This window comes from Alligator mississippiensis, chromosome 12, assembly GCF_030867095.1.
Source record: "Alligator mississippiensis isolate rAllMis1 chromosome 12, rAllMis1, whole genome shotgun sequence".
NCBI classification, from domain to species: domain Eukaryota; kingdom Metazoa; phylum Chordata; order Crocodylia; family Alligatoridae; genus Alligator; species Alligator mississippiensis.
The window spans coordinates 36,816,466-36,833,123 of NC_081835.1; the positions used below are offsets into that span (position 1 = coordinate 36,816,466).

Consider the following 16,658-nt stretch of genomic DNA (forward strand, 5'->3'; position numbering starts at 1 on the left):
CACTCTTTCCTGCCTATGCAGGGGGTTGGACTCGATGATCTATTGAGGTCTCTTCCGACCCTAACATCTATGAATCTGTGATATGTCTCAGCCTTGGTGTAATGACGAGGGAGATATTTTCCCTTTGGAGAATGCAGCACAGATCTGGAAGGTAGTGCTTTCTTCCTGAATTTCAATGGTAATTGGAGAGTAGTAGTTTTGAGTGCACAGTGTTATTCATTCAATTTAATGTTTGCTTTGTTTGGTATAATTACTGAACCCGAATGATCATTATTCTTTAATGATCTTTCATTTTTCCTGCTGTAGTTTTACTTAAACTTTCAGACTTAAATGCTAACCAAGCCATTTTGCAAAATAGGGACTAATTATGATGACCAGTCCATGGGCAACGTATTGTCAGCAGAAAACTTCAAATGAGTTAATATATTAGTGTTAAATCTGTCTTACTTATTATGATGACACCTCTGTTCATATATGCACGATTACTTGCCATATGTGTAAAGATAAGATGCATGTCTTTAAAATGGTATGAGCATGCATACCTGGGTAAAATTAATTCAGGAACCATAGTGGAAGAACTGTGATTAGTTGTAAGCTTCCAACATATGTTTGTTTGTTTGCTTGCTTGCTTGTTTTTAAGTAAGGATCAGTATAGCAATTGCATTGATTCCCATCTTAACCTGTTATGGTCAGGTGAATTATACTATAGCTGTGCTCTGAAAGAAGAGTTTTTTTTAAAAACCAAAATTTGCTAATAATTGCATTTCTAGGATGCATCCTGACAATCCCAAACATAGTTATTTCAGTATTCTCCTTTGTCTCATTTTTAAGAAATAAACTTTAATGTTTTTCTGCTTTTTTTTATTTGACAGAACTCCTTAGACAATAAAAAAATATATATAAGTAACAATAAAAAACAAAAGCACTATAGTAATTTCATTCCATGTCTTAATGAACTTCCATTACATGCAGTTAAGTACTGTATGTAAAGATACATAATATTATTCTAATAACATACTTAGAAAATGGCTTGATACTTATAACTATGAAAATATCTGTCTATAATACCAGTGAATTAGTTTGACAGAAAAGAACTTTTGTAAACAAAACAACCTCCCTCCCCCCTCAAAACCTACGTTACTGACATCATGCAGCAATAGATTAAAATTTAAAAGAGAGAGTCTTCTGAGGAGGTTTTGTGTATTTTGGTTCAGACTGGAGGGTATAAAGTTTTTTAATACTCTTTAGAGAAAGTAATGATTTAAGTTTGACAGGTTAGGAAATCACTAATTTTAATGTCAAAGGCATAAAATAGAATTGTGAATGCTATGTAGACTCTTGTGTTGCTCCACTTTTGATGAAAAAATCCTGAAACATTTTCTAGTCATGTTACTTCCTTTTACTTTGATCAATACCTTAAAAGTTCAAAGATAAAGTTGGATGATGTCTTTCAGAGAATATTGATAACTTATCTTGGTTGGACCTTCTTAGAGGTATTTCTGGTTTTGTTTGTTTATTTTTGGTTTTATTATGACATGAATAGGTACTTGAGTGACGTGTTTCCCTTATTTAATTTCAATACGCATAATTATAAAAGGTACGAGGAAATTTTATTACCTAACTTATCAGCACTCTTTTTAGTTCCAGGATAATAGATTTCTTGATAATTTCTTTAAAATTATTAAAATGCTTATTAAATGTGTTGTGCACCAAGTGTAATATCACCCATCTTAAATAGTTCCCTCAGTAAGCTTTGGCAGCTTTCTTACTCACTTCCTTCTTCCAAACAGTCCTTGCACTGTGAATGAACCTTAGTCTTTCAGTACCTAAACTCTAATATGTACCATTACTTTTTCAGATGTTTAGAATAATTCTTTCTCTCATAATATTTTCTGTTGCACTCTTCTAACGTGACATTTCCGTGCTGTTTCTCTCATGCATTCATGGAACCATTCACTCATGTAATGCTCAACCTTTTTTATTTTTGTTGCACCTCCCAACTGTGTACTGGAGCAGGAGTGAGATGGGTAAAGATTGTGTTATTTTTTTTTAATCCTATATTTCTCTGCAGCTATTCAGATAAATCCACCCTGAAGTACTTCAAGCCATAGTATAAGAGCAGTTCTGATTGTTCTTTCAAGGGCTCTCACATGGAAAAGAAGGATTAGGGAAATATGGAGTACTTGTAGCCACCATGTTCAATGATATGTTATTAGTCCTTAGAACGTGTATATAGACATTTGGATAATAAAAGATGGGAAAAGTTTGTTTGTCCTGGTAAACTTGTATTTAGATTGCAAAATATTAATGCTGGCTACTGAGTAGTGAAGATCACAAATTTATGATGATTTGCTATTGATATACCAGAAATATCTTTCTCTATGACAAGTATAATGTTCTTTTTTTTTAACAGCTTTTATAACAAAAGCGTTTAGAAAAAGCATACATTTTTGGGACATTTTACTAAATGTGAAGAATGTAGACCTATTAAGAGAATTAGTTCGCTTTGTGTAGAAGTATAAAGAGTATTTCTGAAGGTGGGAGAGGCAGTAAAAGGTCCAGAGGCATGATATCGGAAATGGTGAAAACATGACCCATGGTATAGTTTATTTCTGTTTCTTTGCTAATAGACTTTGGGAAAGGATGAAACAGTGAATATAGTACTGTTAGCACCCATCTGAAAATAAAAGGATACCTTATGCTAAAAATAAATATTCCTTTGTACATACTTTAGGAATCTTTGACAGTATCACAAGGGTACAGACACCATCCTCATATAATGACTTTCCACAGTATCACACTGGAGCGTTTTGCTATAAGTTCACATATGTAAATTTTAACAGTGTTGCTTATGGTGTGCATTTGTGTGCTGGGGTGGTCCACCCTGAAGAGTGAGATGTTAGATTATTTCATGTGGGGAATGTGGCTGATGAGAATGAAATGATAGTGAATGGAGACTGTCCCCCAAATCACTAGTTTACAATTTTTTGTTTGTGTTAAATATTTTATAAGATTATTTAGAATAGTAATGGTTGGGTAGCCATGGTTAGTTTTTGGCAAATGTCCTAAATAGGTGGCCATCCTATTATGTTTCTTCGTGCTAATGGTAATGTAAAAGTAATATTGTAGCTGTAGTGGTCCAGAAATTCTGTGTGAGGCAACGATTTCTTAGGTTGGTAATCTTTTATTGGACCAACTGTGTTGTTTGGATAGACTTAGACAAACTTTCAAATAAAAGACATTCTTCCTCAGGTCTCTGATTACAGAGAGCCATAGTGACTATGCCGTGCCTAGTTCCCTGTGATCAGAGAACTGAGGAAGAATGTCTTGCATTTGAAAGCTCATTTAATACTATCCCAGCTACATAGCTGGTCTAATAAAAGACATCACCCTAAGAAATCCTTGCCTCTCCATACTAAGACTTTCTTTAAGATGTGTAGCAGCCACACTTGGTTTGTTCTTTCGTAAAACTTTCTGCTTTAAGAGCTGTAATGATTTTGTTAACTAAATTGAAACATATTTGATTTCTGTTAGAAAAACTGTTTTTGTTATATGTTTTATTGGACTAACTATATTTGTGAGAGAGGTTTGACACTTTTGGAAACGCTTTCTCCCTCGGGTGCAAAAATGTTGCTATAAATGCGTTTTATACAGGTGATGAACTGCATGTAAAAACTGTAGTAATTTAAGGATTGATGGTTGTGCTAGATCTTATAAGTCACATCTCGGTGGCAGTTTATATAGTTACCTATAATTTTAAAGCAAGCAATGAGCAATAACCCCAAAGTGTCTTTGGCTGACTTCTCTAGAAGTCAAGATATATAAATAAATAGATATGATAAACAGGTAGGTCCATTTTTTTTTTTTTAATGAAACTGCTAAGCATTATAGTTTAAAAATTATAACAGTACTGTAACCTTGTAGAATTAGTTTTCCTAGGTTATAAAAGGAAAAATTAAAAAATAGCACTGACTTTTTTTATACCTACTTCTGCCCATGCTCTGCAAAAATGTCACATGTATAGTCAGAAGGGGTGAGGAGGTGTCTTGTACATGACCTTTTATTTGTTGGGGTTAATACTGTATTATTGGTAGTTAAACCAATTGATTTATACTCCTGCCGTCCCCTAGTAGCAATGAAGTACATCTACATTAGGGATTTTCACCAGTGCAGCAACATGGATGGCATAAATTCATAATATGCTAATGTAGACTTGTAAAATTTTAAATAATCAGATCTGCTTTGGGAGCTCTGTTGATACATTTTAACTGATGCTAGTGAACTGATAAGAGAACAGTAATTGAAACTTTCATTTTAAAAAAATCAGTAAGGCAAGAAATCCATATTCAGCTTCATAAGATATGATTACTAATGAAGGAAGTAAACTTGCGATGCAGATTTTATTTATTAACATATCTTTTAAAATCCCTTCATTTTACAGCCTTATTTAAGGGATCTGGAGAGCTAAACTACTATTAGGTGGGATGGATAAATTAATTATTGTGCATTATTAATGCACTTTTATGGTTTTCAGAGAATATCACTTGCCTTTAATTGAAATCAGCATAACTGCTAATATCTAGTACATTTTATAAATTAAGCTTTTAATGGCAGTTGAAGTGTAATTTTAATGTAGCTTTCTAATATATAAAAATGATATTATCCTAGGAAAGCAGTGTAAAGACCATTTGTAATCATTTTTGGTCTTATTGAAAACTTTGTTTATTATTAATGATTTATAATGAGGGCAAGATCTGGGATACTACACATGCAACAGTATTGTACACTGGCTATTGTTTATTTGAGTTTTCTTCATCTTAAGCAATTGACATTATAAGGACAAAAGAGTGTCCTTATAGTGTTTGTTTGTTTGTTTGTTTGTTTGTTTGTTTCCTTTTTCCTCTTGGTATCACTTTGACTTGAACTTTGAGTTTAATTTCATTTGCTGTGGAATTATTTTAAATATTTTTACATGGGACTAAAATATTAAAGCATCAGCGTTTCATGAGTCATTAATATATTTAAATAGAAAGTGGTAATACAACATTTAGACACCAACTCTCTAAACTTATTAAAGGCATAGTAGACTGATAAATTCATGTTTAAAAGTAGAGAATTTAAACTGGTACTAAGTTTACTTTAAATTACAGAGCAGAGGCATAAAGATCTTGTGGCTTTCCATGTTTAAAACTATTCTAACCATGTTTTTCTTTCAGGAGAGCATACCAACCCAAATAACTTTTTTGATTTGGACACTACTAAAAAGTCTGTTAGATTTCTGTACTCACATGTTCATAGTCATACTGTATTTACTTGACTTTACTTGACAAGGTTGTCCTTCCCCACCCCCATTCATCATGAGGAAAACAAAGCCTCTTCTTAGACTAAAGTATCACACCTGGGAGCTGTGAGAAGTGGCTGTGCAGGGAGCCCAGCTGGGGTAGGAACAGCATTAGCAGCATATAGATTACTGTTTCCAACGTCTGCCCAGCCCCACTTCCTGCCTCCCCTTGTCTGTCGGCCTTGCTGACAGGGAGTCAGGCAGGGAAGGAGGAATCTGCATGCTGCTGCTGTGGTCTCCAGCCAGCTGGGCTCCCTGTGGAACTGCCCTTCATGGCTCCTAGCTGGAGTCTAACTCAGCTGTAGCAGGCGCAGGGGTAAGGGGGAGGTAGGTGGGGGGAGACAAGGGGTAGGAAAGTGGCAAGGGGGCAGGCACCAGGGAGGTAACGGGTGGGGGCAGGCAACTTGCCTCCCGTACCCCTGCTTCTACCCCCAACTCTGCTTTTCCTGTTGTTTGCCACAGCTTTTATGGCATAGCAGTAAGGGGGACAGATTAAAGACAACCTCCAATAATTAAATTCTAGAGGTGGAAAATTATAACAAATTTACAATTTTCCAGGTTTAGAATGTAATTATTGAGGGGTTATCTTAAACTCAAAGTCATCTTAGATTCAGGTAAATACGGAGGTATCGGAGGCATTTAAGGGACACTTGACAGCATTCACTGTCTAGTTTTTAATGCCCCACAGCACAGTGATATATTGTTTTACTAAATGTAAAATTAAAAAGTTTTAGAAATACCAGCCCCCCTAAATCTTGCATTATAAGCCTGAAGTTAAAATAACTATACTAATAAAGATCCTAAGCTAGTTATTATATTATTAGGGAATTTAGAACTTCTCATGTTTCATCAAGCTTCTTATGTTTATCTCTTGCCTAGGAAAGTCTTGTACTAACCATGTAGCTTTTTTTTTGTTTTGGCATTCATATTTCTGAAGCAATTAAGCCATATGAGCTCACTCCAGATTTTTATTAAAACACACAAGAAATCACTTGAAAGAAAAAAAATATTTGAACATGTGTATTAATGTTGTTAGAATTAATATCTCTAGGGTATTATCTCTGCTTTAATGTGAGCTGACTGTCAGAAGTCCTGATCGTTAATATGAGAGGTGATGCCTAGGTCTTAAAGTAATTGAGGGTTAAATGGTGTTAATTAAATTTCACATTACTTTTTTAAACGTGGTTCTGTACTTGATAATAAAATCAACTTTGATTTTTATTCAAAGTATTTTTGCAGTTTTCAAATAATTGAAAAAAAAAATTACTCTGAAGAGTGACTCTTGTAAAAAATCTTTTTGTTTCTTCTCAGTGAATTCCTTAGCAACATATTTTATTTACAAAATTAAAAACAATAGTACTTCTGTGCTTACTTAAACCTTATTTAAGCTCAACTACTTTTCCTGAAATGAAATCAAAGGAAATCCTTAGCAAAATAATGCTCTGTCAAGTTAATGTATTTTAATCAGTATTAAAGATGGTTCATTATGAGAGTCTGTGTGTTCTTATACCATTGTAATCCTAATGTGGCTAATTGAAAACAGGGTTGTGCTGGTGCTTGGAATTAGGTCAACAAATGTGCTGATGCACAGGCCAGGATACCATTCTTTTTACTATGTTGGCTCTACAGCGCTAATAAGAATAAAGTAATTCAAACTTAAAAGTAACCCAAAACCTATAGTCACAGGAGTATTACTACTAAAACATTTAACTGAAAGGAATGATATCTCTAAATAGAGCTTGATAAAGTTCTTCAGTTAAGAAACTGTTTTCAACTGAAAGATTTGCATCAGTTTTGCTGGAAAAAATTTCCGAAATGACTGAAAATGTTGCATTTAGACACTTTCTTGGAAGTTTTCTTTTGTGTCAACCTGAAATCAAAACTTTTCAGGTTGCTGCCAAGCCTGGAAAAAATACAAACAATGTTTTTGTATAGCTCTACCTCTGAATAAAGAATGTTTGCAAACCTAGGGATTGCAAGTTAGAGACTATTATTTACACTGTCAAAACCATACAGTTTTGAACACGTGTGTGGTATTGGGAATGGTAAGCAAAAAGTGCATTTTTACATAGTTAGTTTCCAGACTAGAATACATTTATATTATGGTTAAATATTCTTTGAGTACGTAGAGAAACACTGTTAAAAAGGGAGAGGATGCAACCATTTAAACTCAGAAACAAAAATGATCTTCTGTTATCATACTTAAGTTTATAGCATATATAATTGAGTAGGCAGTGGTTAGTAGTATGCTCCTGTAGGCAGCGTTCTCAAGCAGGAAAAAGCATTAGGATGCTTTCCCAAGATGATTGGATTGCCTTCCATTCTTATCTCTTCCATGTGTGGATGGACATAACGTGTGTTGTTAGATTTGCAGAAAGTATCATCTTTGATTGTAGTTATGTTGTTAAACTGCAAGAACAAAACAAAGTTAGTCTGAATTTATTACACCTTCAGAACCTATATAAAAGCTACATAGGTTTGAATTTAAATTAAATTATTAGTCATACTCTTTGCATTATAATAACAGGAATATTTTGAGAATACCTGAAGGTGCAGAATACACAGGCTCTCTGGTAGATTTAGAGGTACAGAATCTAGTGCATTATGTCCTAGATAGAGGTGTGACAAATTGGTCAGCTTCTGTAGGAAAGAGGTGTGAGGAAATATGTTAGCATGAGTTGTCTTGATTATTCTGTTAGCAGTTTAATAACTCATGTTCCTGTCTAGTAATAAAGATTTCATTATTTTACTTCTGAATCTATAATTTTAGTCAATAAATGTTAGAGGTGCACCAGTACTTCGATCCGATACCAGATCGGTACCGACATGAAGAAAATTGTCTATATTGGATATTGGCCCTGTGCTGTGTGCAGCCACAGTGTAGCACGGAGCAGAGCCGGCAGCGTGGGAGGGAAGGGGCTGCCTCCAGCTAGTAAGTCGGAAGGGAGGGGGGGAGGGAAGGGGTGTGGCGGGGCAGATCACCCCCCCCCGTGGTGAGGGAGAGGGCAGGGGCAGGGAGACGGGTTGGGTGGGGCGCAAGACGGAGCTGCAGCTCATGGGGGGAGACAGCTCCCACTGCTGCTTGCACCTCGGGAGGGTGGGGGAGCGTGTGCCCCCGGATCTGTGCAGCGTGGAGCGGGCAGCAGCTACGGGGTAGAGCTGGAGCCGGCGCTGTGTGGCTCTTCTCGCTGGGGGCTGGGCTTGGAGCAGGCTCCAGCGGCACTGGGAGGAGGCTGCAGCCACCCCAGATTTTGCCACAGCTCTGTTCCCAGCCCTGTGCCACTGCCCAGCTCAACCCTGGCTGAATGCCCCACCTCTATCCAAGCGCTGGAAAAAGCCAGGGCTGCGCCGGACAGTGGCACGGGACCGGGAGCAGAGCTGTGGCAAAATTTGGGGTGGCTGCAACCCCTCCCAGAGTCCACTCTGAGCCCAGCCCCCTGCACAGTGCCAGCTCTGGCTCCACCCTGTAGCTGCCACCATGCAGATCCAGGGGTATATGCCCCCCTGCCCTCCTGGGGTGCAAGCAGTGGAAAGAGCTTCCCACACACCACGAGACGCACCTCCATCCCACGCCCCTCTCCATCCCCCTGAGTAGCACCTGCCTCTGCCCCTGTCCCCTCCCTCATTGTGGGGGGCATTCATCTGCTCCCCTCCCATGCCCCTTCCCTCCCCTCTTCCCTTCCACTACACCGCACTTACCACCTGGAGGCAGCTCTATTGGATCGGTATCGGACGATATGCCTCCTTAAACATCGGCTATTGGTATCAGCCTCAAAAATCCCTATCCGTGCATTCCTAATGAATGTTCATAAAGGTATCCAGCATGAAACTTCTTTTACTGAAAGTACTATGCATAATACAAAACATACTAACATATTAAGCATTTTCTGTAACATGCATTTCCATTTGTTTTGAAAAATTTTTAATAAAAAGTTCTGTGTAAAACTTGAACTTGCCTTAAACAATTTGAGACAATTGTGATTTTCTTGGTTTGAACATTCAAACCAAGTGATTATTCAAAATGAAAAGGTAGTAACTTGGAGATAGTTTAAAATCCCATAAATTTACTTTCTCATTAAATATTTTTTGTTGTGATGGATGGTACTCTGTGAATCTTAAGTTGTGTTTTTTTTCTCTCTGTGCGACCATATAAATATCTGATTATATGTAATTGAATACTTGAGCTACCCCTTTCCTAAACTGAAGGCAGTGCAATCATAACCTAGTATAAAAAGGGATCGTGATACATTTACTGAGCCTTATACTGCAAGTCCTCTCATTTTGGCCCCTGTCAGCATATTTTCCTTGGTTGCTGTGTCATCAAGGCGATCTGTGAGTACTCACTTAGAATCAAATTAAGCCCTGTATTGTTCATTTATAAAATATTACTGTAACTCATAATGAATAAATGCAATAGCTTTCCACAACTGCAGAATTATTCCCATATTAAAGTTTGAGCTGCATACATGTGTGTGTGCTAGTCATTTGAGTATTATCTTCTAAGACCGAGTTAAAAATCACAAAAAGATAAGTTTCATCTCAATCACGTTACCCAGTCTACTTCGTAATGATGACAGCCAACTATTTTTCTTAATTAGCTTATGGAATACCAATTGTGGAATACTAATGAAAGGTTAAGGATCATCAGATCTGACATCAGTTTGGAAGCAAATAATACTTGTTTGCCTAGGTCTTAGAACTGTGGAGGGGGAAAGAGTAGGCTTAATATGGGAACTCATATGCACCTGTAATCAGTTGATGTTATTAAGCAATTGATACAACTGATATTATTCTATAATGAAGTGATTCGCAACCAGAATGAGGCAAGATCTCCTAGAGAGTGGAGTGTTACACAGTAGTTATTTGCAAATACCTGCACATTATTCACAAGATATTTTAGAGATTTCAAATGGGAATCCAGTGACAAAAACATTCTGATCTATTGTGAACTTTCTGTTTCTTTGCAACAGAAGAATTGTTCTGTTTATTTTTCCATAGTAAAAAATATGACACAAAACTAGGTGCTAGCATTTTCTAAGTGGTGGTTTGAGACTAATGAAGGTAATACCTTTAAAGTGTAGTATTCTAAGAATCTGAAAAAAAAAATTCTTACACTTATACTTAGTTTTTTTAAAAATAAGAATAAACAAAATTTAATACCATAATGACTAGACTACTATAGATATTGTTTTACATTATTTCAGTTACTCCAGTTTTTATCATTTCTGTTTACCTTGAAAGCATTTGCTTTGATTCCTCTGCTCTTAATTCTGTTGTGGTTTGCATTAAACGTAATTAGCTTAGGAGGCAGAACTGGAAGCTTTACAAGCTTATTTTCAGCAAGTGAAAGTTCCTCTAATAACAGAAGTTTTGAAAAAGTTCCATCTTCAATTACTTCTATCATATTTCCAGTAAAATCAATTCTCTTTAAGGTAGCTACAAAGAAAAAAAAATCTAAGTATTGATTTTTATTTTTTTGTTAGTAAAATAAAACAAAGGCATAACATACCATCACTACAAGCTGCGGTTTCCTCAACACTTTTAATTAAAAAGTTGCTGTTCTCAGTTTGCTATAAACTTCATATCCTTTGTACTCAATGGATGGTGCTTTGTGGTGGCATAAAAAACGTTTCTGCTTTCTGTAGGACTCCTGCTTCACTTGTAGAAATGGAAAGGTGTGTAGTGAATTGAAGCAGAGGTCAGCAAAAAGATAAAAGGAAGGGTTCATGGTTTTAAGTCAGGTGAAAATCAACCTGGAAAACAAGGGCATTTTTACATGCGTTCCCAAGGAGGCACTGGGCACTTCTAATTAGCAAGCTGTGCTAATTAAAAGCACCTGCATGGCACATGTATCAGTGGCATGGCAGATTGCTGTGCTGAGAAAATGACGGTGGGGTGCTTTGAACTAAAGCACATCAAACATGTTTTATTTCAAAGTGCACTGCCGCCATTTTTGCTACACGGAAATGTGCTGTGCCACTGATACACATGATGCACGTGACTGTCAGATTGCATCAGTTTTCATGCTGAATTTCCAGCGTGTTGGAGCAGGCTCCCTGCATGTGTGTAAGTGCCTCTAAGTTATATTTTTTTTTCTCCTACTAACTTCCTGTGTGGTGTCCCAGTCAAGTAATTTGCACCATTTTTCACATTGGGCCCAATTTATAGAAATTTTGAGTATTTGCCACTGAAGTGAGTAGGGCTGTTGCTCTGCACATAAAGTCTTATGTAAAAATTCAGGCCTTCAGTGTTTGTTTAGACACCCCAAGCTAGTAGACATTTGACAGTTTTTCACACTTTTGTCTCAGTTTCTTGCATAAAAGGTGGAAATATCACTATCTTACCTCCCATAGTTATGCAGGTCTAATCAATCTGCCTTCTGGACTACTCTATAGTGAAGAGTGCCATAGAAAAGCTTAGAATGAAATTAATAACTGTATTCACACCATTTAAACACTGATATGCAGTTAATAAGGCATGGAGCTGCCCGTATATTGTGGAGCTGCCCACCACCTGAGAAACTGCCCATTCACTGTGTTGCATACAGGGTTGAATGAGGCACCTGGCAGCAGCATAAAATTGTACTGTGTTACATGTATGGCGAAGGGTTCTGGATTAACTTTACACAGTCAACCATAATTCTGGTACCTCCTACCATTTTGATTGTTAAATCTGCAATGCTGAAATATTTCTAATTTAATTTTACGTAATGTATTTACGTATGAAGAAGTAGGTGTTTATTATCATTTTATTTATTACTGGGTCAGAGTGGATAAGCCACACCGACTTCTCCCCTTTGGGACTACCAGCTCAGGTGCTGGATGCCGGGGCGGGGGCTGCAACCGTGCCGCTTACCCTGCGGTGCGCCCCCCCAAGGGGAAAGCCAGAGCAGCTCAGTGCTGTGGAGCAAGGACCCCAGTCCTGTGGCCAGGACCCAGTGGCTGCTGGCAGGACTAGAGGGAAGGTGGTGGGGTGGTCACCTTCGCTCTTGGTTGCTCAGAACACTTCCCCCCCCCCCCCCATCCAGCTCTTGAAATTCAGTGAAGGATCGAATGTGGCTTCCAGGGTGAGTAACTCTGTCCACCCTTGAATTAGGGCCTCCTTTTTTCTTCAGTGTGTGTACAGTTTATGATTTCACTAAACATATTTTTTGTTTAAGGTAATTTAATGAGCTCTTCCTACAAATGGTTCTTTGTTTGAGTGTTGTTGGCAGCATATTACAACCTATGATCAATAATTCATGCTGTATGTGTTAGCTTTGATTGAACACAGGTAATCCTGGATGTTGTTTCTATCCTCTGTTTGGTGACTAACTACAAGACCTGATTCTTCAAAGTCTTTCCAAATATTGGTCATTGAAGAAAAAATAATAAAACAAAAAGCAACACTCCCCTCCCAAAAATAGATCATAAGAATTCCTCTCTTTTGGTATTGCTACCAGTTGACAAATTCTCTAGTCGTTTCATCTTTCAGCCTAGAAAATATTTGAACTTTAAATGTTAGTTAATATCAGTTTAAACACAAGATTTAAATTTTAAATAATTACTTACGAATATCAGCAAAATCTGAGACTACCACCTTCTTTATTTTATTGAATCGTGCATAAAGGTAGGCTGTTTCCTTTGGCAGAGGGGGAACAGATTCAATGTCAGTTTCTTCACAGTATACTGAACCACTTAAACACACACACAGCAGACAAGTGGGCAAATCTGAAAGCAAATAATTTGATATTCTGCTATCAGGAGAGAGCTAAAAGAAGGGCTATCAGTCCTTTTAAATTGGGATGCTGAAAACAAGTTTTCAGTGAGTTATAATACCTGTTTAAGATTCCTTTTCTTTTAAGGTTTCATACATTTGTTCTTCAGATAGTAAGACCAGGATTTGAGGACTACGATTTATCTTCTTTTTTTTACATACAGTATTGACTTCAGCCAGGGATAAAGTATTCTCTTAAACACAACATTTTTTCCCAATTACCATATTTACTTGAATGTAAAATTACCCTAAATATAGAAAGACACCCCTCCTCCCCCAAATAAATAGATTCTATATATGGAAAACATATAAATTTGTTATAATTTTCTAGGTGTAGAATTTCAATTATTGGAAGTTTGCTTGAATTTGTCCCCCTCCCACTGATACATCAGGGAAAATAAATCTGGGTGGTCTGGTAGCCCCCTTGCCTTCTTCCCCCCCACCAGCTTCTTCCTCATTGCAGCCCCTCCTACCCCCCCTCCCCTTAGTGTCAGACCCTGTTCTCCCTGGGCACCTGGAAATGAGCAAATTTGAAAACCCTGACCTTGAAATAAACATATGCAAATTACTACAGGCACTCATAGACTTAACATATTCAGAATTGATGCATTTTACCTTCTTTGAAACTATTACAAGTTTTAGCACAAGTACTCCATAATACACTTATAAGCAGCTGTTTTGTACCTACTTATATGTAGTACAAACTTTTTTTTTTTTTTAATTTTTGTGTTCCAAGCCAAATCAAGTCCAAATCCATGAGTCAGTCCAGAACCATAAGTGACCCTACAACCAGCAAACATCCTTCACCCCCATCAGATATTTCTAACATCTTTTGGCAGGCATCTTACATGCAGGCCCAAGCCCAGAGGCTTGGGGTTCAGATGCCTCCAAGTTTCACCTGCCCTCAGCCATATGGCTGTAGGAGCAAGCTAGGGAAGAGCCTCCCATTTCCATAAAATGGGCATTAAGCCCCAGCACCTCAGCAGGTACTAAACCACTCCAGAAGAACAGTCATCCCCGGTAAGGCTTAAAGAAAACTGCCTTCTTGGTCCCAGATGCATGGTGTTTCCCCTATGCATAATATTAGTCTAAAACCAAAAGGGGCCACAGCAGAGCAAACAGCATTTCAAACTATGGCACCCCATGTCTCAGCAGTTGTCAGTATATGTGTGTACTCCAGATAACCACTGCAAAGGATCCATCTGCCAATTGGTCACCCATTTATGACTGGAACTGGGTGTTTTTGTCATGAGTCCTGGGTTCCGCCAAAATTTATTTGCAGATGAGGCACAGGGCAGTCTGATCCAGCTTCACCTCATGGAGCATGGAGCCACACTAATTGTATGCAACAGGCTGAGTGATGGTGAGACAGAGGGATCATGGGCGAACTATTTTGGCCCTGTTCAATGATGGGTGCCAGTCATTTAAGGCAAATGAAGAAACAGGAATCATTGGAAATGGGAAAGAAAAGCATGGATTAGCTGTGGAAGTGAAGAGGAAGTTGAAAAGTATTCAATTCACCATGACTTGAAAAAAAGTTTATGCTGAGGGGCACTGTGTGTGATGGGCAGTGCAATATATTTTATTCAGATGGGCTGAATGGAAGCCTTATGGTAGGTTCCCATCAAAAATACTGTTTTAGTATCTCTGGATTTTATGGTACATTCAACACTTTTGCTAATCTTATTTAAATTGAAAAATGTACATCTTTAATGAATAAAATTGTCAATTACTGCAGGAATGTTCAACCTGTTTTTTTCCTGAGGGCCCCTCCCCCCCCATACTATAAAAACTTTACAACCCACCTGTGCCACAGCTGCCCGGCTCCCCAGCCCACCCACACAACCCCAGGTACAATGGGTAGGGCTCAGCAGCAGGGAGCTGTGGTGCCCCACTCACCTATGCAACACCAATAGTCTTGCCTGCCTGCTCACAGTGCTGCCTGCAAGATGGAGGCTTTGGGTCCAGGCAGGACGGGCCCACCACCGCCTCTTCCCCAGGACTTGCTCAGCCCTGTGGGACTGAGGCAGCTCCTACCCACACTGGGCTGGGCCAGGCGGACTAAGACTGCACTGTAGAAGTTCTAATGCACATAGTTGGAGGTTTTAATATTAGAGTAAGGAGACACTGCTTGTTCGTTCAATTTAGATGCTGCTCTTCCCAGCATAAGACCATAAGAAGTGCCATATTGTGTCAGACTAATAGGTCATCTAGCCCAGTATCCTTTCTCTGGCAGTGGCAGAAGTGAATGTTATAGAGGGGGAGCATTGAACTGGATATCTGTAGACCAGTGGTTTTCAACCTGTGATCAGACTGTCTGTGGGGTCCACAAATAATAACTATGATCAATCAAAAGTATGTGAATTGCCACATTTACAATTCAAAGGGGTCCACACCTCCATTCAAAATTTTTTAGGAGTCCACAAATGCAAAAAAGTTGAAAACCACTCCTCTAGAGTGATTTATGCCAGGGGGTAGCAACCCTTAGCACGTGCGCCAGAGTATGGTATATGAGGCCATTTTACTTGGCATGCCATGGGTGGTCCAGGCTCTGGGCAGCTGCTGCCAGTTGCGGAGCACAGGCTGCTTGCAGCAGGTGGATGGGAGGCTGCAAGCAGCCTGGACTCTGTGGTAGGCAGCAGCTGTCCAGAGCCCAGGCCAGCTGTGGCAGGCAGCTGGAAGGCTGCAAACAGCTGCACTTACATCCAGAACCCCAGGCAGCCTCCGTGGTAGTGGAGGCTGCATGTGTGCCTCAGGTGGATGGTGGGGGAGGGATCAGGGTCGCACTGCCCTGGCATGTGTACTGAGGCATGCATGTAGCCACCACCGCCATGGAGCCTGGATGGGGCACTGGGGTCTGAAGCCCTGGCGCCAGCATAGTAGCAGTTGCACGTGCACCTCAGGGCGCGTGGCTGGGAAGGGGCCTGGGGCAGTGCAGGTCTGGCCTCTCCTCTACTGTTTGCCTGGAGGAACACGTGCACTCGCCACCAGCAACTAGGATTTGGGCCCTTGCAGGTCCTGCGCCGTCTGCCTCTTGCATGCAAAGTCAAGTCATGGGTAGAGGTTGGGGTGTTTGGCACCTTTGCCAAAAACATTACTGACTCCTGATCTATTCCTTATTCAGTTCATTCCTTGGCATCTACCATTTATTGGTTTAGAGATGCCAGAGGAAACATCTCTAACCATTCTATTCTACGAAGTCTCAGGATGGCTTACCATAAGAAAACAAAATAGGAGAGTGGCAAGAGGACCAAAACAACTTAAAAGAATTAGAACATCAAGATAAGACAGAGACCCTCCCCCCCTAAACAAAATCTTCTCCTGGCTTTTCCTGCTCATATAGGAAGGTCTTGGACATCTTTTGGAAGCAGTGCAAGCTTGGGCTCTGACAAGTCTCATAACAGAGGGAGTTGTAGAGCTGAGGTGCAGCTGCAGAACATGATCCCCAATGCTTTTTCACCAAGAGGATTTAGTGTGCTGAATGTATTTGTAGGAGGTTGTCCTCAGTAGGCATAAGGGAGAAGGTGGTCCTTAGGCATGTATGGCTCAGGCCATTTAGGGC

General features: G+C 39.1%; 2 protein-coding genes across 7 annotated transcripts in view; one reads left to right on the forward strand and one right to left on the reverse strand.

Annotated features, from left to right (window-relative positions):
* The window catches only part of CENPP (centromere protein P), a 296,268-nt gene that overhangs the window by 40,822 nt on the left and 238,788 nt on the right, over nucleotides 1-16,658 (forward strand). The window lies entirely within an intron of this gene.
* OGN (osteoglycin) overlaps nucleotides 824-16,658 on the reverse strand; it is a 31,374-nt gene continuing 15,539 nt past the window's right edge. For both annotated transcript variants that reach the window (XM_059716054.1, XM_006261118.4), the window contains exons 4-7: nucleotides 12,892-13,050; nucleotides 10,575-10,777; nucleotides 7,886-7,981; nucleotides 824-7,750 (exon numbers count right to left, since the gene is read on the reverse strand). In XM_059716054.1, coding sequence (XP_059572037.1) covers nucleotides 7,580-7,750; nucleotides 7,886-7,981; nucleotides 10,575-10,777; nucleotides 12,892-13,050 — 629 coding nt within the window. In that variant the 3' untranslated portion in view covers nucleotides 824-7,579. The remainder of the gene's footprint in view (nucleotides 7,751-7,885; nucleotides 7,982-10,574; nucleotides 10,778-12,891; nucleotides 13,051-16,658) is intronic.